General features: G+C 40.9%; 1 protein-coding gene across 5 annotated transcripts in view; it reads right to left on the bottom strand.

The window, feature by feature from the left end:
* Positions 1–2124: 2124 nt before the first annotated feature.
* The window catches only part of cep192 (centrosomal protein 192), an 86469-nt gene continuing 64785 nt past the window's right edge, over positions 2125–23808 (bottom strand). For 2 of the 5 annotated variants that reach the window (XM_034873840.1, XM_034873844.1), the window contains 15 exons: positions 22629–22750; positions 21982–22091; positions 21440–21605; positions 20048–20138; positions 19800–19878; positions 17972–18095; positions 17620–17725; positions 17268–17496; positions 16946–17022; positions 15994–16089; positions 11360–11479; positions 7108–7220; positions 6433–6559; positions 4472–4530; positions 2125–3608 (listed from right to left, as the gene is read on the bottom strand). In XM_034873840.1, coding sequence (XP_034729731.1) covers positions 3476–3608; positions 4472–4530; positions 6433–6559; positions 7108–7220; positions 11360–11479; positions 15994–16089; positions 16946–17022; positions 17268–17496; positions 17620–17725; positions 17972–18095; positions 19800–19878; positions 20048–20138; positions 21440–21605; positions 21982–22091; positions 22629–22750 — 1752 coding nt within the window. In that variant the 3' untranslated portion in view covers positions 2125–3475. The remainder of the gene's footprint in view (positions 3609–4471; positions 4531–6432; positions 6560–7107; positions 7221–11359; positions 11480–15993; positions 16090–16945; positions 17023–17267; positions 17497–17619; positions 17726–17971; positions 18096–19799; positions 19879–20047; positions 20139–21439; positions 21606–21981; positions 22092–22628; positions 22751–23808) is intronic. The other 3 variants (XR_004656952.1, XM_034873841.1, XM_034873842.1) reach the window with 3 other exon arrangements.

The following is a 23808-nucleotide window of genomic DNA, read 5'->3' as shown; positions in this document are numbered from 1 at the left end:
TTTTTTTTTTTTTTTTTAAATCACTGGCCACGGTTTGCTCCTTCGGTCTCGGTCTTCCTGAGAAAGATCCTCCGCAAATCTTAACCCGTTGTCACGCAGGTGTGGCGACGTCTTGGCAGCTTTCCATACGGCGTCTCTGCAGAAACGAGCAATGAACTGGATGATGATGCCTCTGGGTTTGTTGTCGTGTTGCCGCTTGGCGCCGAGCCGATGTACGGTGTTGATAGTATCAGCCAGCCTGTCCTTCTCCTCCGGCAGAACAGCTTGACAGACCTCAATGGGCTTCTTTCGTATGTTTTCTTTTTCTGACTCTTCAACTCCGTAAAGTATCAGGTTCCATCTCCTGGAGTATCTTTCTAACTCCGAGACCCTTTGCTGACATGTGTCCACTCGTTTTTCTCCTTTTGCCATTTTCCCTCAAGTGTACACACTTTGCTCTTTACCTCTTTAATTTCTGCGCACACAAAGTCAATAGTCTTCTTAAGTCCTTCAATTTTAAGTGCATTAGCACTGACCATGCTTTCAATTTTGTCTGACCGCGTGTTTATTAGAGTTGAGAGGCTAGCTATGATATCGTTAGCGTTGGTTTGCTCAGACCCAGCTGTGTACATCATTTTCTTCGGTGCTTGCGACTTAGTAGTAATTTAATGTAATGTAGCGGTTGAAATTCACCCATGAAGTCTTCAGCAGTGGCGAGAGACAGGGAGGTGGAGGTACAATCGTGACAATTGTCAATTAGAGCGTTGCTAGTTTTGAGTTTTAATAAGTTAATATGTCTGAAGGAGCCAGGCTAGAAAATTATGCATCCCTCTGTCCCCATTTCCCCCATTTTTTTCCTCTGTGTGTAAAGAACCACAGGTCAGGTCTAGCAATTAACATATGGAAAGGGGCTTCCAGCTATGCAACAAAAGTTGGTCTTATGTCTCCTGTCCCCTGGGGTCCTGGTCTAGGCTGAAACAATACAATGTTGATTGGACTATGTTGATGTCAGAGTTTCACCCCTTTGCTCTGCAACCAAAAGCAACCCCCAAAGGTGCAGAAGGCAGGTTGTCATTGGTCAGCAGAGATGCACTCGACCTGCTGTCATGACAATTACGGACCAATGAGAAAGGATTTGAATGTGCCAGGTGAAAAGGAACCACCCCAAGGTGCAGGGGATAAAACAGTGGGACTTAGGACTTTTCATCACTGGTTTCACGTGACTCACTCAGGGGGAAGCGTGGATCCAGTCCGCTGTCAGCTGCAGTGTTATCATTTATGTCTGTATTGTCTTTGTGTCCGATTGTCTTTGTCTTATCATCTTCATCACTGCTGTTGCATTAAACCTTTTCCTAATTCTCAATTCGACCCTCAGCCTACTTTTCCTCAGAGATCCGAACGAACGCCTAGTTATAAAATATCTAACACTAGCCTTGAGAGTAGTACTGCTAGCATTTGGAATTAGCTTCCGTCCGGCGTTCTCTTGACCTCTTTTTCTTTCGCGTTGGTTCGACATTGCTCGGTAGTTCGTCTTATGAGTGCTGTTGTATTGATCAAAACAAGGTTAGGTGCTTGGCGAGAAAATAAATTGAGTTTTACCGTTTCCAAAACTTTTGTTGGCAGAGCTCGGTAGAAAGCGTCTACTCACTCGGCCATCTTGGTCGGCCCCCAAAATCCTTCCGATTCAGAAACAAAAAGTTTATATAAAACGTCATCATGTTGTAAACCAGGTGTTAAATCAGCTGAGAAGCCGGCGTTTCCCAGCACGCTCTGGGTCCGCCTAGGTCCGCCCATAGACATATATAGAGTAGACGATGTCGGTACACGATCCGTTCTGCACATGCGCAAGATGGCCACGCATGCATTCTCGAAAAAGAAAAATATTTCAGTTTATTTTATTTTGTACCTTTGCAAAATTAAATTGCCATTTAAACTGTATTTAATCCCTTTTAACTTTTTGTTTTGTCTAAATGTTTCTTGTTGTCCTCTGTACACAGGAAAACAGTACAAACCACCAAAGCCCAGTCAGAGGTAGACAGGTAAACAAGAAAATAAAAAGAAGGCTACCTTTCAACCAGATTTCTTTTATAAATATCCCCCCCCACCCCTCTGACAGCAAAATGATTTAAAAAATGATAGCCAAGCTATTTATCACAAAACTTTATTCAAAATGTGTACATACAATATATTACATTATATACTACTTAAATCATGTGCAAATTTAAAATGTCAGGGTAGTTTTCTACTGTAATGTCAACACAGTAAAAATTAACCTACTTAACGAAGTTTGTTCACTGCTGGCTACAAGCTAGCAATAAAACACAACAAGGTTGTTGTTTTTTTAGCTAACATCAACAATCAAAAAAACAGATCATGTTCAGGGCATGTTTAGAGCAGCCTGTGACAATATACTGCCTTCATATTAAAACTAAAAGGAAAATTATGCTTAACTCTACTATTTTTTATTTCCACAAGGGTGTCACAATGTTGACATATCCTTCTTTTAATGAACATTTCCCCAACACCATTCCAGTTCCAAAATCATTTATAGATGTGAATCCAATAGCGCCAAGCAATTTCACCAATTTGACAAAGACCCAAAAGAGGAAATGGGGATGTAAGTTTCTGTGACTGGAACAGTGATTAACAATATTTTGCCATGATAACCATACTAAGCAGGCCTAGCAAGCTGCCATACAAAACCCCCACCAGAGTTTACTCTTTTAGCATGTAATAATCATTCATCATCGTGGTTGCCTCATGCTTCAATGATCATGGGTCAACAAGTCTTCGAGGATGCTATGAAGTAAACACATGGCGCTGACAAGGGGCCCTGTGGATGGGCTCTGCATGATGGGTTGCATGATATTTCCATAGAAACCACACCAGTACAGAAGATTAAGAACATTTAATGAAAAATAGGCAGACGTTAAATAAAAAGAGGTTGTGATTTAAAAAAAAAAAAAATCTCCTGTAGTCTTATTACGATTAAGAATGCCCTGTACGTCTTTCAGATTTTTGCTTTGGAACATTGCTAAAAAAGAAACATAGTTTGGCTTTTCCAAAAAGAGTCCAATGCATTCCTGTGTGACCAACTCAAAGTGCAACTGGTACTGTCAGACAGGGGCCATGGCAACAAACAACAATGCTACCTTGTGACATGACTCATGGATAACTAGATCTAGAGTGAAGTAACAAAAATCGTTAGCTTTGTGAAACAAAATTATTCAGCTCCAGTCACAAACAGGCACTCATTGGCCAACTGACAACATCTGTGCCACATCCAGAGACATACAGGACTGTGTTGGCAGGAGAGTCTCTGTCATCTCCGGTTACATATTGCCAAATATGATGAAAGGATTGCCTTTTTTTAACCCAGTTTGCAGTTTTGTCTTTTCCTCTTGGTTACTCGTCTGTCTCATGATCAATAGTACAGGGAAGAGCATCCACCCAAAGCCAGCCAGCCAGCCTGAGGAGGTGGCGTAGGATGGTGGATTCAAGGCAATGCATCACCAGTCAGCTGAATAACAAGACTTCCACTTGTTTCTGACTGGATGAGCAGTAAGCCGGTGTGTCTGCCTGCTGTACTGGGCTTGAACTGGACCGGTAGCTTCAGATAGTGCTGGGATCTAATGGGTAGAAAAGAACAGCAGCAGTTAATAGACAATTGTTTTATGTTTTATGAAATGATGACCATGAATGTATAACACTTTCACCAGTACAAATATACATTTATCACATAAAAATATTACTATCAATCATACTACTATCAAGTACTTTATGAATCATGACATACTAGACTATGTAAAAAAAATAACCTGAATAACTCTTTTCAAAAAAAGGAAAATGTTCAACTGTGTACGCAAAAGATTGTGCACACAAAAGATTACAGCATATTAAAGAGACAATAAGTAAGAAGCAGGGGTACATTATGCCCAGTGTGGGCATGGTGGAAATGAGAGTACATAACAAGAGCCACAGCATGCTAGGGTGACAAGGCTACCATTAATCCATATACAAAATCCATTTCATTGGGAAAACTGTCCCACATCAGCATAGCATAACACAGCACAGCTGGTACCTGTGGCAAGCAACCCCTTCCAAAGGCCAAAACATTAGTACTCTAAAGGGGTGTGTACCGTATATAGTAACATCATCCTCCATGTCCCAACATCTCAAAGGATTTCCCACAGTGAGCAGTCACAATCGGGAAATAACATTACATAGACTAAGTTACATCACAGAGTATTTCTTGAGTTGTATTTACTATTCCTGACATAACATTAATACCTAATTACTTTATTTGTTTCATAAGAAAACCATTTTTCTAACAGACCATGGAAACCCTAAAATGAAAGTACAGTAACAAGTAAAAACACTGGTACTGGCACTGATTAGAAATATGGTTTATAAACCACTGGTTCCGAAGGTGTCTTTCAGCCACTATCAAAAGTGCAGTAATGAGAATTTATGCGGTAACCATTGGACTTACCTGAGGGAATATTTGGAGTGCTTGATGTTGTAGGGCTCCATAGGGTTTACAAATGTCAGCTGCAAGTCAATTAGAGAAGCTACACATCAAATATCAAATCCATGCATAGCACAATGACAATTGTTAGATGGTATTACATTCATCATTCAGTACACATAAATCAAGACAGTCATGCAATGTGGAATAACAGACCACACCACAACATCACATACCATGCAGGCTACACAAAAGGAGAGACGATGACTGTAAATCATTACACCATGCATTCAAATTACGTTGTGTATTAGCCTACCACTTTTCTGTGACTCGTTGGCAATTGTGTATTTCGACAATATTTGACTATTCGATCAGTTAAAATGTGTGTCAGTCACAATGTGTAGCTTAGTAGGTGGCTATGATGAAGTAGTAGTAGTCAATTTGCCCGTGGATGCGACCAAAGAAACGTGATAACTAACATCGGGTTTTTCATAAACTAAGGCAAGGTAACCAGTTGTTGTAGATGAGCTCACAACAAAGTGTTACCCGGTTGGTGACGTAGTTGATTAATAAGTAACTGGAAGCGATTTCCTATAACGCTATGTTAGCTCATTGTGTAAAGCTGCGGGCTGAAGTGGGAACTCTTTTTTTGCCACAAGATCAATAGATAGAGCTTATTTTTTTGTAGGTGGCTGTGATGTGGTGCTTACTTTGACAAACATTTTCGCGCCAGTAGATTTGGTAAACGATTCGAAAATCGCCAGGGATATGTTTGTGATTGTGTGAAGTATCTGGTGCCACAGGCAGCCCAGCAGCAGCTGTTAGGTAAACACAACATACGGACACCTTTTCTTTTCTTCTTTAACGTTCTATGATGGTAACCAGTTGTTGTGGAAACCAGTAGGGGTATCACAACGGGACACTGAGGCAGAAGACAAAAGGTGTGCTAGCTAGCTAAATTACCATTAGATTAGTTGTCTATCTATACAGTTAACGTTACTGAGGAATTTGTGGGTTAGCCCAGAGTTGTTAACCGTGGTCACTAAAAAGAAATGAGCGTGTTGGACGGTGTCGTAATCTTATTTTACCCACCAAGAATAACATTAGCATTAGCTACCAACACCAAAGCACCTACAGCTTGGGAGGGGAATTGTTACCAATATCCTTATGTGTCATAAGTTACAACATGAACAACTGAATCTTTGGTGTTGAATCGATCAACATTGAAATCAACCAATATCAATAAATAAGGTATCTTTTGTATTACTGTGTTGCAAACTGGGATGTAATCAATGAAAAAACAATACATACATTTATTTTATTACAACTGCGTACAAGAGTGTCATCACTTTTATTTCCATAGTCAAACCAGCTGTTCCTAAAGCTGGACACAGACACTGGCACAAAAGAGCAAAGTCTTGGTGATAATGTTGGATTATTAAAAATGAAATTAGCTGGTTTGACCGTAAGATGGAAGAGATACACCCTAGTCTAGAACATAAAACCTTCTTCATGCATCTACTTCCCTGCGCCTGCCCTAGACATATCTGCCCAATAAGAGGAGTGAATGTTCTTGTAGGGCTGGGGGATATGGCTCAATAAAAAAGAAAATCCAATTCACGATTTAAATCCTGTGCAGTATAGGCCTTCTGCCTCCTCATTGTGCTGCCTGTCTCTCTCTAATTAAACTGAAATGCTCTGTGAGAAAAAACCTGTTCTGTAAAGAAAAACACCCTAATATTTCTTTTTCTTCACTTTCTGTAAAGGTATTACACACTTGATAATTTTGGTTATGTTTTGATTTGCAATTCAATTTGCAGTGTTCCCAATGCATTAATATTATGGAATTCAAAGTTATTCGAGCAATATTCACTTGCTATTATTCTGAACACAACTGTATAACTGTGTTTTAGTTTTTGCTGCAGTAAGTGAGAAAGTAAACAATTTACATTCCAATGTCTTCATAAAAATAAGGCATACCTTACCTCATGCGTATCAGACGAGTTGTTACGGATGTTAACCTTCAGAGTGCTGGATTCACCCACTCGTGTGGCTGGGAAGGTGTATAGATCCTGTGGTGAATACACACCCCTCCGCACAGCCTCCTCCTGACTGAGAATTTTAAATTGTGGATGTTTAAGCAGAATGCATAACTGTTACACAATCAACACCTTAAGATGAGACACATACTTGAAAACTTACATTAAACTTATTAGATAAAAGTTATTAAAGTGAATTTCTGGGTCTAGTAAATCAGGATCATTTTTTAAATCATTACATAAATGACTAATGTGTAGAGTACTGGATGCTTGAATCTTTTCCCCTCGTAAAGACTGAGCTAACCAATATACAACAAATTACCATCCATTTCTGTCATGTATTATCCCTAGTAGCGAGTTGAAAGGAAACAGTGACGTTTATGCACATAATATTCAGTTTTTTGCTCTAATTACAAAAAAGACGATATTCCGACTAAGCTGTTTACATGGCTAATGAAAGTAAGTTTTCCACTAATATTCCCGTTCACATGTAGCCTTGCCTAACAATTTTTTTTCAAAGTTTACCAGTGGGGGCACTTGTTGGACCATTTGAACACAGCGTCCCTTTTTCATTCCTTTAACCAGCTTCTCGTATTATTATTTTAGCTAAGCAGGTCACACCTGGTTTTGCCTGCAGAGGAATCAGCTTTCTTCCTGGTCTTGACTGTGGCCTCTGTCTTCACCAGAGAGCAGTCTCCTTCCGGTGGTCGTTCCACTGGTCCAGAATTTATTCCCTACACGCACAGACATTTGACTTGGTGTTAATTATTCTGAGACAAATTGCTAGCAAATCTACTACTAATCAAGATAAAAACCTAATTTTAAAAAGACAAATATCTAGTTCCACATCAAACTTTCAGATACATAGCTAATCAAAGTCTTATCGTATATTGGAGTCACAGATTAGCATTTAACACCATTGCAGGATTTGGCATTCCACTTTCAGCACCGCATCTAAGAAATTAGGCAACAATAAGGTAAGCCCTTTCATCTTAGCCACTTAACCTAGTTATGTGGAGCCATCTGAAATTACCCCAGTTGTGTATGTATGCTCTAAAGATAACTGTCTGTCATAACACTTCACACTGAAGTGGCACACACTCAAAGCATACAGGCCCATCTCAGCCGGGTTGCCCCCCCTCACATCCCACTTTTCTCATAGTTAATTCTGTCATTGACACTACAAAGCTTTTGGTTCCTTAACGTAAACCCGGTTCCTTTGAAAGGTGTTTCTCTATGGGAATCGCCTCGGCGTGACCAACTATGGAAGCTCCAATGACACCATGTCTGTCTGTGACAGACAGGTCGAACTGTGCTGGGGCCACGCCCCCTCATATAATCACAGTTGACCGGCTCCTTACAAATCATTACAGATAGGTTTCTTTCTGTGTCTCTGCAAAGAGGGACATGTTGGTGAAACACCTCACTCTGTTATGGGTTACGTTAAGTAACCCGAAGTTCTTTTTCTAACTTCGTTCGGTGTTTCACTATGGGAGATATAGACCACTTCCTTTTGCCTGATTGCCTGAATCTCCCAAAGCCAAATAACATTGAACTGAGAGTTACACCAACCCGGTCGCCGTCAGCTCCAGCACAGCCTGTGCCAGGGACGGTCTGGAAACATTGAGCCTGTAGAACCTCACAAAAGTGTGAGCGTAGCCCAGCTTGCTGCCGCACAAATTTCTGCCACTGAAATACCACTGAAAAGGGCCCATGATGTGGCCATGCCTCTCGGTGAATGAGCTCTCAGATCCAGAGGGGCCTGCAAACCTTTACACTCATAGGCCAATGACATGGCCTCCACAATCCAGTGGGATAGCCTCTGGCAGGACAACGGCTTACCCTTGTGGGGTGTAACCCAGGACACAAACAGCTGATCAGCTTTCCTGAACACAGCCGTCCAACTCACATACATGTGCAGGGCCCGGACAGGGCACAACATGAGAAGCCTTCTCTCCTCTTCTGAGCAGACGGAGGCAGGTGGAAAGCCCAGAGCTCCACAGAAGGGCACCTGTAGGCTGACTCCGTCACCGTAGGCACAAATGCTGGGTTGGGCCGCAAACAGACTCTAGAGAGCCCTGGGGCAAACTGGTGACAGGTTGGCTGAACAGACAAAGCCTGTAAGTCACTCACTCGCTTTGCAGTGATTAAAGCCAAGAGCAAAGCTGTTTTAAGAGAGACAAACTTCATCCCCACTGCCTCCATAGGCTCAAACGGGTGATCAGAGAGGGCGTCCAACACGACCGATAAGTCCCTTAGAGGAACCGGGGCCTGGAAACTGGGAGCTTGCAACATGCCCCTTTCATGAAACGTCAAACCAAGGGATGATACCCTGCGGGCTTATCCCCAAAACCCACGTGGCAGGCTGAGACAGCAGCCAAGTACATCTTAATTGTGGAGAAAGCTTTTCCGTCATCCATCAGATACTGTAGGAAACACAGCAGGTCCACCACAGAACACTGAAAAGGGATTGCCAGCCCGAATGGGATGGCTTGGTATTCGTCCTGTAGGAATGTGCTGCATCCCCTTTTGCCATTGAAACTAACACCGTCGAATCTGGGTGGTTTCATAGCAAACTGTAGTCTGTAACCCTGACAAACCCTGTTTTGGTAGTTGATAGAACCCATGAGTGAACTGCGCATGCGCGCCATCTGTCCACTCGGACTGGGAGGGGACCCTTTTAGTCGCATTGCAGTGACGTCATCTCCCTGGCCAGGAGAGAGTGTTCTCCCATGGGAGGAGCGAGAACTCCCCCTGCTAGCTCAGGCTTAACTTGGGTGTTATTTTTATTTTGTTTTGGGGGAAGCATTTCGCCCTATTTGTTTCCCTTTTGAAAATTGTAAAAGTGCTTGGTGACACTTAACACTTTCTGCCCCTGACTCGCCTCCTCTTTGATGAGGAGGGAGAGAAACTGAGAGGGGTCCCTTGGAGAACTGTGTAACACCAGGGCCCCTGAACCACAAACCTCGGGGGTTTGCACTACCTCTCCAACCTTCCTCCTCTTTGTAGGAGGGGTGGAGGGAGAAGCTTGGGGGATGGCCGCTTCTTTTTCCCTTCTCCGGGATGGGAGTGGCGATTCTTTGCTGCCACAGCCGTAAAGGAGTGTGTCCCCCATGGCTTGAAATGTCTGACTGAGACTGCTGGCCAGTCTGTGGACCAGTGGCCTGCCTCTGTGGCCTTGTAGCTCCCTGCGCTACCTTTGCTGTCGGCGCAGCAAAGCTACCTCCCTGTCCCTGCTGGGGACGGGGTGTGTGCCTCCGGGGCAGGCAGAGGTTGAGGGCTTCACCCTCCTGTGTTCGGAGGGTGCTGGCCTCTCTCATCTTCTCCAGAGCTGGGCCAAACAGACCTTTGGTGGGGTCATCTGTTGCATCCATGACTCCCGCCTTCTGTGTGTCACTCAGGCCTGACAAGTTCAGCCATAAGGCCCTCTAAGGCTAATAAAAAAATTATTAATTGTCCCTCTCAATGATCACTTATGACCCACTAGAAGTGTGTGGTGGCAAGGCCAGCATACTTTAAGTGATACGGATTCCCAATAGGGTACTTCTTTTGATACGTTTGAAGGTTTTGGTAGCAAATCGCCCCTTGGGGACAAATAAAGGTTTTTGAACTTGAACTTCAAAATTAGCAAGCTTACCTGCCATCAAATACAACACACTCTACTTCACATACTTTATGGATTGTTGCTGCTGTGATAGTGGGCCAATCAAACTATGCATCAAATCGAAGAACGCATTGATGAACAAATTGATGATTGGCAGCTAGCAAAATCATACAAATAGTAAGTTTTTTGTAGATCTGAGTTCCATACTGTTATGGAGTATCAATACCCAGCCTATGTGGCAGTGCCCGTTGCCTGTATTTTGTCTTTTCTTCTTATTTTGCTGTGTGCGGGACGTTAATTGCTGTAAACAAAGAGCACAAGTGTGTAATCCCCAGCCAATAAAAGCGTGCAGAGTGTGAACCTCTTTTTCATGTGTCACACCCCTCAGTGTCTGATACTAGCAAGGCACTTTTAGCATATGATACAAAGTACTGATTTTTCTTTTACCAGTTTCTATTTTTCAATGGAACAGTTTTACAGTGCACACATAAAGTTGTGTTAAAAGTAAAAAAAGTCTCTTTGGCTCTGAGCCGGAGAGAAGGGGCCAACTTTGTATGCTGTGTTTGCAAACACCCACCGACTAAAGTAACATTTTTAATCCATAGACTTTTTATATTTAAAAAAACATCCTTCTAGCTGAGATAGTAACATAAAAACCAGTGACACAATGTAAAGTCTATGGGCCAAGTGGGAACTTGAGGGTGGGGCTAGCTGGAGAAACACTACTGCACATTTTCAGTGAGCCCTATATTAGGAAGCAAACCCGGAAGCTTAGAACATTTTATGCTGTGTGTCCCTGGCAAGCTACTCAATAGAACTGAATAGGTACCATTTTGGCATTTGGTATTCAGTTAATAGAACACATCCATGCTCCGGACTCTGCCACTCTGCAGACTGTGGATCCCTACCAGCCATATTAATACTTTTCACAGAATCTCCAAAGTAAAAGGCACTTCAGCCCAAACTCTGTGGTTTAGTTACTCTTTAAGGAGAGCAAATAAGAAAACATTAACAATACTATAACAAAACTCAGAATTATAGTGACTCCTTAATTAAGCAAACGACATCAACAATAAGAAAAAGAAAAAAAAATACGATCTCAAGCACGTTTAAAAAAAAAAAAAAGTTCGTAACTGTGTTTTGAGCAAACTTAAACCTCTAACATAAAATATTAGCATGGTCTTTTCCAATGTAACTCCTTCCCTCCAGAAGCACCTATGTAAGTACTAGGGTGTTTGAATCCCACTAAACTAATAAATGAGTCCTCACAGTGCCACAGAGTTGGAAGCGGATTCTGGTTTTCTGGTGGGGCTCAAACACAGGGTGGCACTCCAAGTCCCAGAACTGGGCATAGTCTCCTCTGTCCCTGGGCAGAAAAGTAATTGGCACCTGGGGAAGCAAGAAAAACAGCAGGCCACAATCAGAATTGATTTAACTACAAAAATGCTTGCCACAGAGGCCAACCTATAGCAAAATCTAACATGTCAACAGTCTCACATTCCCAGACCCAACTTTACTTATAATGTAGGCAGTGTTTTCTTTAGCGGGGCGCAAATATTCCACTAAAACAGGTTTCTTCCTGAGACCACTGTTTCTGCTTCTGGAGCTTAGCACCGTGAAAGAGGATTGTGATTAGCTCAAAGAAATCCAACCAACCTAGAATTTCTTTTCCTCCTATCTCAGAATGTACTGTATCTGTGGTGTGGCCTGACCTTAATCTACAGCGCTGTGGAGATAGGTCTAGGAATGCAACGATTAAACATTTTGTTGGTATAATTATAGTCTGAATAAATTAAAATAAAAGAAATCACTGTTTCACGATTATTATGCATTAAATAATTTCACTGCTAATGTATGAAATTACATGAACACTAGATTTGAATGAGTTATTTATTGCTGGCTTTTGAAACAAATAACACATAAACAGTTTTTAATGTTTTGAAAATGATTATGTGATTGATCAACCTTTATTTAAATTAATCTGAAAAGATTAGAGACTAGAAGTGAAATGATGGAGAGATCTCTTTACAGCCTTATGTCCCATAGGTGATGAAGAGGAGTGAGTAAGTAACATTAAATGTTCACATCAGTGACATGATTGAGCTGTGTTAGAGTTCTGCCTCGTGCTAAAGTAACGTTGAACAAACCTAGATCACCCAATAAGAGCCTTTGCCCCATGTTGGCTGAATCCTGCAGCGGCCGGGGTTTGTATTCAACCTGCGGCCCTTTGCTGCGTGTCATCCCCCTATCCCTCTCCCCCTTTCATGTCTATCCACTGTCACTAAAATAAAGAATTATATCGTTACTTTCGTTTTGTACAAAAGGTTGTCTATCAGGTGTGATAGTGCATTGCGCCTCAAACGGCAAGCTGGCTCGCACGGCACACAGAGAAAAAAGTGAGAGAAAAAAAGACTATCTACAGTGGTGTGAAAAAGTGTTTGCCCCCTTCCTCATTTCCTGTTCCTTTGCATGTTTGTCACACTTAAGTGTTTCGGAACATCAAACCAATTTAAACTATAGTCAAGGACAACACAAGTAAACACAAAATGCAATTTGTAAATGAAGGTGTTTATTATTAAAGGGGAAAAAAAATCCAAACCATCATGGCCCTGTGTGAAAAAGTGATTGCCCCCCTTGTTAAAACATACTATAACTGTGGTTGTCCACACCTGAGTTCAATTTCTCTAGCCACACCCAGGCCTGATTATTGCCACACCTGTTCACAATCAAGGCATCACTTAAATAGGAGCTGCTTGACACAGTAAGGTCCACCAGAAGATCCTTAAAAGCTACACATCATGTTGAGGCCCAAAGAAATTCAGGAACAATTGAGAAAGAAAGTAATTGAGATCTATAAGTCTGGAAAGGGTTAAAAAGCCATTTCCAAAGCTTTGGGAATCCAGCGAACCACAGTGAGAGCCATTATCCACAAATGGCGAAGACATGGAACAGTGGTGAACCTTCCCAGGAGTGGCCGGGCGCCCAAAATTACCCCAAGAGCGCAGCGACAACTCATCCAAGAGGTCACAAAAGACCCCAAAACAACGTCCAAAGAACTGCAGGCCTCACTTGCCTCAGTTAAGGTCAGCGTTCATGCCTCCACCATCAGGAAAAGACTGGGCAAAAATGGCCTGCATGGCAGAGTTCCAAGGAGAAAACCACTGTTGAGCAAAAAGAACATCAAAGCTCGTCTCAATTTCTCCACAACACATCTTGATGAACCCCAAGACTTTTGGGACAACATTCTGTGGACCGATGAGACAAAAGTGGAACTCTTTTGAAGGTGTGTGTCCAAGTATATCTGGCGTAGAAGGAACACTGCATTTCATAAAAAGAACATCATACCAACAGTAAAATATGGTGGTGGTAGTGTGATGGTCTGGTTTTTTTTTGCTGCTTCAGGTGCTGGAAGACTTGCCGTGATAAAAGGAACTATGAATTCTGCTGTCTACCAAGAGATCCTGAAAGAGAATGTCCGACCATCTGTTCGTGTACTCAAGCTGAAACAAACTTGGGTTCTGCAGCAGGACAATGATCCTAAACACACCAGCAAGTCCACCACCGAATGGCTGAAGAAAAACAAAATGAAGACTTTGGAGTGGCCTAGCCAAAGTCCTGACCTGAATCCTATTGAGATGTTGTGGTATGACCTTAAAAAGGCCGTTCATGCTTGAAAACCATGTAATGTAACTGAATTAGGACAATTCTGCAAAGATGAGTGGGCGGAAATTCCTCCAGGACGCTGTGAAAGCCTCATTGCACGTTATCGCAAACGCTTGGTTGCAGTTGTTGCTGCTAAAGGTGGCCCAACCAGTTATTATGTTTAGGGGGCAATCACTTTTTCACACAGGGCCATGATGGTTTGGATTTTTTTTCACCTTTAATAATAAACACCTTCATTTACAAATTGCATTTTGTGTTTACTTGTGTTGTCCTTGACTATTGTTTAAATTGGTTTGATGTTCCGAAACACTTAAGTGTGACAAACATGCAAAGGAACAGGAAATGAGGAAGGGGGCAAACACTTTTTCACACCACTGTATCTGGATGATAATCAGTTGACATTTTGTGTGTGAGTCCTTGAGAAATGTAAGTCGTATAACTGATGTTGTCAGTTCATTTAAGCCTGTTGTTGTATTGATCTATTATTCGTGCACATTTAAAGTAAGTTAGCTTGTGATTTTGTTGTTTGTGTTCTTCACCTGTTTCATCAGCTTTATTCGCATGAGTTGTTTTTATTAACCGAACTTCAGATAATTTGATTGACAAGTGGATGGAAACTTAGCTAGAGCGAATTTTTCTCCGTCCGTGTCTTAACAGACACACCTGGGGCGGAGTTGGAAACCAGAATCAGCTTTAAATACAGTCCAAATCTAGTCCTTACTAACAAGTTTCAAATAATTTCACTGGAGTTACCGTTATTATTGTCATCAATACTGAATTCAATCAAATTGGATGAGAATTTACACTACTGTACGTTGCACTTGACCATGACCACAAAGCCAACTCAACAGATTCGGCATTTTGCATTCATTTGCGGCAAATCATGATTTGATGGCGCTAACGTTAGCGCACATAGAAGTGTGGACAGCAACATGACTGAAAATAAAGAAAACTGAGATCCCAGAGATTCGGCAGACAAGCACCAAGACGATCATTCCTGATCATCCTCGGCCTTATCTGAGAGAGATATTTGAGACAGTAGGCATCAAGAATGACTCCAGGCCAATGTGCTGGTAAACTTCTTCATTAATGTCTTCGTATTGTTTAGTCACTTAAAATGTATCCTTTATTTTCTTTCCAGGAGCTATATTTGATCACACACACATACATGTAGTTTCCTTTAAATGTTAAGGGGAAGATTAAAAAGAGAAACCGCATCTGTGAATTCCCACAAACTCACAACTGAATTCATACCTTGCTGCTCAGTCAGAATCTTAATAACCTGGAGTCCCTGTCTCTGTCTCATATATGTGATGTTTTAGGCCTATTGGCAGACATCCATTTAAAATGTAGCCAATGGCATTTATCACTAAAAGAAGAAAATAAGAACAACCCAAGGTTTCTTTTCAGCACGGTAGCCAGGCTGACAGATAGCCACAGCTCTACTGAGCCATCTATTCCTTTAGTAGTAGTGAAAACTTTGTGATCTTCTATAAACTGGTTCACCTTTAAACGCAGGACTACTGGAAAGAACAACCTGACATATACTTAGACTGCTTTTATCCTATTGACCTTCAACAAATAATGTTAAAGGTCTCTTCAGCTAAGCTATCTACCTGTCTCTTAGACCCCATCCCCATGATGCTATTTAAAGAAGCTTTACCTGTGGTAAACACTTCATTACTAGATATGATCAAGATGTCTCTTTTAACAGGTTATGTACCACAGTCATTAATTATATAATTTTCTACATAGCAATAGTTTATTTGATGAATTTCAGTTAGGATTTAGAAAGCATAATAGCACAGAGACGGCACTGGTGACAACTTTTGAACTGCTGCTGACAAAGTACTTGTCTCCAAACTTGTCTTATTAGATCTTAGTGCTGCATTCAACACTATTGACCATACCATCCTGTTACAGACATTGGAAGATTTAGTTGGAATTACACTAAGCTTGTTTAAGTCCTATTTCTCAGCTATCAGGCGACTCTCTTGTGGCACCAGCTACCAGTCTGGGTTCGGCAAATTATGCAGAATGTTAAGCTGAAAAAAAAAAGAAAAAAAAAATCAGATGTACCCTCACCCGTTCCATCAACAGATTCTACAAAACCTGGGACTTACGTAAACAATTTACCTGGTCTGGAACTAAAACTCTGAATGTTTACACCTGCACTTGGTCAGTCCTGTAATAAGGAATGTAAGGTGCACTGACAATTCTAGTTGGATGCGAGGGCCTACCTGTATCTTCTCATGGGCTCCCAGAGTGCCCGAGACCCTGGAGCATCTGAAAGCAGTGTAAGTGGCCCGGTAAACATCTCCAGTGTTGTCAACCCCCTGAGGAGAGATAAGGGACCACAGCATGATCTGAGTTACTGCTGTTGATTGATTAGATAGATGGATCAGATAGATAAATGGATTAAATACATATTTCAGATCTTTGTCATTGTGCTCAGAGTACAATGAAAAACTTTTCAGCTCCTTTCTAGCATTGAATAAATAGACCAGAGTTAATGACCAGTAAGAAGACAAAACAACATTAAACCAAAACATCTGGAGTGTGAACCTAAATATTAAACTCTTTACCAGAGGGGGTCATGAGACAAAAGAGAAGTTCTTTTGCTTGTTTATAAGGCGCTTAATGGTTTGGGACTGGCCTACATTACTAAGTATTTGTTTTATAATTCTTCACTGCCTCTACTGCTACTGGTTTTTAAAATGCAAACTATCCCAAATAAAACCAACAACTCAACCTTTTTCAACCACGCACCAAAACTGTGGAATTCGCTATAAGAGATGCAAGCTTAAACAACGATTGAAAACATTATTCCAGCACTGTGTTTGTCACTTGTTTGTTTTATTATCATAGTATACATGTTTTATTGTTTCTATGCTTTCGCATGTTTCATTTTGAATTTCTTTCTATCTTGGTTCTTGATATTTACTGCCTTTGTTGTTTGTTGTCATTTAATTGCTTGGTTTTATCACACTTGTCTGCCCTTCTTTTAATTTGTGTGATCTTGTTTTGTGGTTTCTCACTTTTTGATGTGAAGCACTTTGAACTACACTCTGTATGAAATGTATAATGCTATATAAGTAACATAATTATTTGTTTGCCAAAGAAGGATAAACCCAAGAACAGTAAACAGAATGAAAGTGTTGACAGAAGAACATTTTTTTTTTTTTTAAGCACCTTGACATATGGAGGAGCAAATGATGACAGGTACCACCTCACTTCCACTTCCCCATTTTGCACCTCCAGCTGGGCCTCTGAAGTAGAGGAGCAACAGAGAGTTAGGTCTCCCACAGGAATACACACACACAGTATGCTGCCTTGATGTTATGTCTTTAAACCACATTGGTTTGAAAACGGAAAAGATTTTTCACTAAAGATTTATCAGGCTGCTAGACTAATATACGGCTGACTAGACCACAATGTACTGCTGTATTTATTGTACAGCCATATATTAGGGTGAACAGAGAAAATGCCATCCTTTGGTTAGTTGTCTCGCTACCTGATGCTTCTCCCGCGGAAGTGGAGGGAAACGTGATGGTCTTGTTGCTGATCTCCACCAGGGTTTGAGGTGCCTGTTTGGTCGTCAGGGGTAGTGATGGCTTGGCAGTGAGCATGGCCACAGGCAACACTGGCGTGGCCGCCTGAGGAGGCAGGGCTGACAGAGTCTTGTCTGCTGGGGCTGCAGACACATCCAGAGCAAGGTCCCCACGAATCTGGACCTTAATAAACTGAACCAGTAGTCACAATGCACAGATTGATCTTGTGTTAATCACAGCCCAAGACAAGATTGAGGATTAAATTGCCTTGGGGTTTGAAAATGGGGTTTATGTGTTATTGCAAGTGTCCCATACCTTCTGTTGACCGTCACACTGGACATAAATCTGTCCACTCCATGGCAGCAGGGTAGATTTAGCTGCTAGTGATGGGTTGGGGCTGATCAAAATCTGTAGGTGGCACCTTAAAGAAAATATGACACAAGTGACACAATTTAATTTTATATATATGCGCACACACCCACACACACAGACACAGACACAGACACACACCCCCTTTAGGATTGCAACATTAATTATATGGTATAATCACTTACAGTAAGTGTGGTAAATGCAAATAAAACAAGAATGACAAACAGAAAGACATCATCTAATTTTAACCCAAAAACCATTAGCTTAACATTTTATTAAACAACAAGTGTATTCTTACTGAGGCTCGATAACTCCATGCTGAGGGGTGATGGTGAGGCAGTGAGCGGGCCAGGACAAATCAAAGCTCAGCTCTCTGGATGTATTGTTCCGGATCTGAACCTGACAAGTGGTGGCTGCACCATCTAAAAACAATAACAGCATAAGCAAATGTGTTCTGGTGACTACTAATCAGATGTCATTGCAGTCTTTCACTTTTGGTTTGGAGGTATTGCTTCATTAACCATATTCAAAATACAGTGCCTTGCGAAAGTATTCGGCCCCCTTAAACTTTTCAACCTTTTGACACATTTTAGGCTTCAAACATAAAGATATAAATTTTTTATTTTTTTGTGAAGAATCACCAACAAGTGGGACACAATTGTATAGTGGAACGAAATCTATTGGATATTTTAAACTTTTTTAGCGAATAAAAAACTGAAAAGTGGTGCGTGCAAAATTATTCGGCCCCTTTACTTTCAGTGCAGCAAACTCCCTCTAGAAGTTCGGCAAGGATCTCTGAATGATCCAATGTTGTCCTAAATGACTGATGGTGATAAATAGAATTCACCTGTGTGTGATCAAGTCTCTGTTTAAATGCACCTGTTCTGTGATAGTCTCAGGGTTCTGTTGAAAGCGCAGAGAGCATCATGAAGACCAAGGAACACACCAGGCAGGTCCGTAATACTGTTGTGGAGAAGTTTAAAGCCGGAAATGGATACAAAAAGATTTCCGAAGCTTTAAACATACCAAGGAGCACTGTGCAAGCGATCATTTTGAAATGGATGGAGTATCAGACCCCTGCAAATCTACCTGTAAACTTTCAGCTCAGACAAGGAGAAGACTGATCAGAGATGCAGCCAAGAGGCCCATGATCCCTCTGGATGAACTGCAGAGAACTACACCTGAGGTGGGAGAGTCTGTCCATATGACAACAATCAGTCGTACACTGCACAAATCTAACTTTCATGGAAGAGTGGCAAGAAGAAAGCCATTTCTCAAAGATATCCATAAAAAGTCACGTCTAAAGTTTGCCACAAGCCCCCTGGGAGTCACACCAAACATGTGGAAGAAAGTGCTCTGGTCAGATGAAACCAAAATCGAACTTTTTGGCCACATCGCAAAACGATATGTTTGGCGTAAAAGCAACACAGCTCATCACCCTCAACACCCCATCCCCACTGTCAAACATGGTGGTGGCAGCATCATGGTTTGGGCCTGCTTTTCTTCAGCAGGGACAGGGAAGATGGTTAAAATTGAGGGGAAGATGGATGCAGCCAAATACAGGACCATTCTGGATGAAAATCTGTTGGAGTCTGCAAAAGATCTGAAACTGGGACGGAGATTTATCTTCCAACAAGACAATGATCCCAAACATACAGCAAAATCTACAAAGGAATGGTTCACAAATAAACGTATCCAGATGTTAGAATGGCTCGAGCGGTTTTGCAAGGAAGAATGGGCAAGAATTTCAGTCTCTTGATGTGCAAAACTGATAGAGACATACCCCAAGCGACTTGCAGCTGTAACCGCAGCAAAAGCTGGCTCTACAAAGTATTAACACAAGGGGGCCGAATAATTTTGCACGCACCACTTTTCAGTTTTTTATTTGCTAAAAAAGTTTAAAATATCCAATAGATTTTTTTCCACTTCACAATTGTGTCCCACTTGTTGGTGATTCTTCACAAAATTTTTTTTTTTATATCTTTATGTTTGAAGCCTGAAATGTGTCAAAAGGTTGATAAGTTCAAGGGGGCCGAATACTTTCGCAAGGCACTGTATGTAGTGGAATTCAAAGCTTAAAGTGATACAATTTCACATATGCTTTCTAAAAACTTTATTCTACTCACCGATGGTGGGAGTTGCAAGGAGAAGTTGTTCTGGATGGATGGTCCAAGACTCAGACTGCCTATGTAGTGACTCTGAAGGCTGGAAGGGAGAAGACATTTTGCATTGAAAGATAAATACTCTTTAATTTCAAATCTAGTAAAACAAATGTTTTCATCTCATCCAGTAGAGAGAGCACAAAATAAATGAACACTAACTCATCACTCAACACAATAAACCATTAAAATCCAGTAAAGAGGGCTTGTGGTACCTTTGAGGAGGGCTCTGCCACTCTCAGGGCTGGACCTTGGGGACCTTTTACTGGCAGCACATCCAGAGACACATTGCCATTTGCCAAACCACTGGGAATTAAACAAAACGAAACTCAAAATTTGTCTTACAAGATGCATTTTAATTAAATGTGTTCACTATAAAAGCAAAACTGATATATAGTCTGACAGTGTCTTTTACCAAATCAATGTGTAGGTAGAATGCACATTGAAACATGTATTTCTCCAGACTGAGGCTGCACGATTATGGCAAAAATTATAATCACGATTATTTTGATCAAAATTTTGATCACGATTATTTGTTGATTTTAACCATGATACATTTTATCGTCACGTAGGCTATTTATAACTGCGAGAGGGAGTGTGATGGACCCTATTCACAGAGAGTCAGCTGACTCATTATGAACAGTTCCAGCACGGGTCGAATGGCGGATACACACGTTGTGTGTATGAAGTGTCTTTATTGTCACTGCGCTCCATTTTTATGAACTATGATATTCTGGCCATGGGTCACATCTCTCGCCCAGGTCCAGCAGGCTCCGTCTCCCACGCTGTTACTCTACCAACTGAAGTTAGTTGCATTCAATAACTTCTTCTGTGTTCTTCGTCGTGGCGGCCGCGACAGCAGAGTTACCCGCGGAAACACTGGTACAAATACAGGTTTGCCCCTCATACTTAACGATATACAGCTGTGTTAATAACAATTAAAACTGTAGACATATGTCAAAAGTGTGGACCGGTGCTATGTGGCCGGGCTGCACGGAGAGTAAGAGGAGAGAGAAAAAGAGGAGAGATCCAACACAGGTACGGCTTTACAGACGAAATGGGTCATGTAACGCAAAATTAAATCATATCCATATAAACAGCATTGAAGTAGATGTGAGGACATTAGCACCGGTGCGTCCTAGAGGAGCTAACAGCTAACAGACGCTACTAGCACTGACTAGCACTGGTCACTGCTGTTGTCTGAAAAACAACACGGACAGGACAAAATGTTGCGTTTACTGGTAAACTGGTAAACCTTGAAACCAACGTATAGCCGACTACTAGCACATTGGCACATGATCTGACAGGGGTTACGGAGCGGTAGATTGGCTATGCAACAAACAGTTCTATGAAATGACGCTTTAAAAAAAATAATCGCTCGATCACGCAAATTTGATTGTGGGAAGTCAAAATCGTGATCGCGATTAAAATTCGATTAATTGTGCAGCCCTACTCTAGACTGCCTTTTTCAAATCAATGTGACTCTTGTACAACTGAAATGCATGACAATACTGATTAACACTATTTGGCTACTTTTGTATCCCCCATTTGTGTTTATTCTGTTGTCATGATTTATTACAGTATGTTAGAAATAAGTCTGACAGTACCTGTTCGTCTCTGAACTTTGTTGGGCAGAGGGCGTCAGCAGCTTAGTGTGGTCACTCTGTTCATAGTCTGTGCTCTTTGTGTTAGTTCCCAGCAACGACACCACTACCTTACTCATGTTTCCATAGAAAATGTGAGCTTCATTGGGCCGTTGGGGCAGATCGTAGACTACAGAAAAGGTAAAAACAATTAGAGAGCCACCAGTATTTTAGAAATGTATTCCACAACCTTTTTAAAATTGAATCAGTTATTTTAAGTATTTTCTCTATACCTTAATAACAATTTTATATAATGCTTTTTTGTTGCAAAGAGCTACCTCAGCGTATTGAACATAAGATATAGAAGCTTTGATGAACTGACTACAAGGTACAAATCACTATTTGTCAATTAATCAGCATTAGAGTAGCAAACTGAAATGTAAAAACATACAACAGATTAGTACTCTCAATACTATCAACCGAAAGGTATATTTGACCCGATTTTTAGACCCAGCATCTTTTAAGAGTAGACCACTTCTTTGACAAGCATTATAATGCTATCTTACTCTCTGTAACATTATCTTCTCCCAGGAACTTCTCATTGAAGTTGATGTTTTTAAGTACACTGTTTTCAGACAGAGCCTTCCGCACAGCCTCTGGTTTGCTCTGAAGCAATCTGAAGAGACAAAACACAAACATGCTGTAGGGGGGGTTGAGTGGGGGACAAAACAGGTTTCCCACAATTCCCACCATCTGGAATAGGATCTATAAACTATCAGCACTTTAGAAAGACCGTACAGTATTCTTATTCAAATCTATAGTCCAGCGTACAAATAATCAGTAGGTGGAAGTATCACACAAATATTGCTTTGGGGATACCAAAGTTGACCATAGTTAATACGTCTTTTGGGTCTTACTGTAGAAATAAGAAGATAAAGAAATTGCTTGTTTCAGTTCCTCTCCATTGTTCCTACTGTATGCTACTGTATCCTACTGTAATTTGAAAAAATTGTTTTTACAAGTGCATACAGTTTACTTCTGAAACTGTTTACATTTGCTGTACATTACTTTGGTGAATAAAGTGACATTGATACAATACAAAAAAAAACTTCTCAGACAGTTCTGATTAAATTAATCAATATCCACTAGTAATTCCTATACATACTACTTTAATAGCAGAAATTTAACTATACTAAATGTTGGAAAATCTCACCTTCTATACTGCTGCCGGGAGACCTCATCTCCACAAAACAGACAGACAGTAGCCAGCAGTGCATTGGTTGACTGACATAGGACCTGTTCTCTTTGGGTGGACTTCATTAACACAATGATCACCTGAGAACACATACAAATATAATTAGTAACAAGGTCATATAACAGCATATGCAAGACAGGCAGCAATATGAATAAGACTTATTTTGTTTAAACAAATGTCCAACTATAAACTTAAAGGATTGGTCATTGTTTTATCAGAGCTTGGTTTTGTTCAGATGCAGTTTTGTATTGATGGTTCTTCCACATAAGAATGACACATACAAGATTTATTAGGCATATGTACTGTATATTCTTTCAAATTGATTTTGTTGGCATTTAGTGTCCTATAGACCCACACATGCACCACAAACCACTATTAAAGACTGTGAATTATGATCACTCAAACCATTATGTAATTGTGTTATGTTTAAAGCGCCCATTTTTTTTAGGATCATAATTGTATTTTGAGGTTGTAATTCAATAGGTTTACATGGTTTCATTTAAAAACCAACATGTTGTTGTACTGCACACTCCTGCAGCTCCTATTTTCCCCCTGTGTTTGGGTCTCTGTTTTAGCTAAAGTGAGAGATCTCACTTCTATACTATCTTTGTTTGGAGTCGCACAGTAATAGTAATAATGCTTTTTATTTTATTTTTTTAATTTATTTTTTAAAGGCGCCTTTCTCGGCACTCAAGGACGCCGAGAAAGTACAGTAGCACAGTGGCTAGCTAGTCAATGATACAGGGCTGCCAACTTTTCCCCAAACTTGGAGTGAGATTTTGGGGGGCCAACCAATATTTTGCCACTTACAAAGCAATTTCTTTGGGTCTTCATCCTTTAGGGTTTAAATTGGGATTTGTTATTTTTGGGGGGGATGGGGCTGTCCCTAGGGGGGTCTGGGGGTACGCCCCCCCAGGAAAAAAATTTGAAGAATAAACCATTAAATGGCACTTTCTGGAGAGTTTTTTTTGCAAAAAATGGAGAGATCAAGTCTTACATGATATCTGCAAAACTGTGGGGTTAAGAACCTTTGCATTGTTGTAGTATCAACGGGTTTTAGGGCATTTACATTATTAACTTCTTATGATATAAGAACTGACCCAGACAATGTGCTAAACATAACGAACCACATGAAGAG

This window comes from Etheostoma cragini, chromosome 6, assembly GCF_013103735.1.
Source record: "Etheostoma cragini isolate CJK2018 chromosome 6, CSU_Ecrag_1.0, whole genome shotgun sequence".
NCBI classification, from domain to species: Eukaryota; Metazoa; Chordata; class Actinopteri; order Perciformes; family Percidae; genus Etheostoma; species Etheostoma cragini.
Note: the sequence above shows the minus strand (reverse complement) of the source record. Positions and strands in the feature narration are given on the sequence as shown.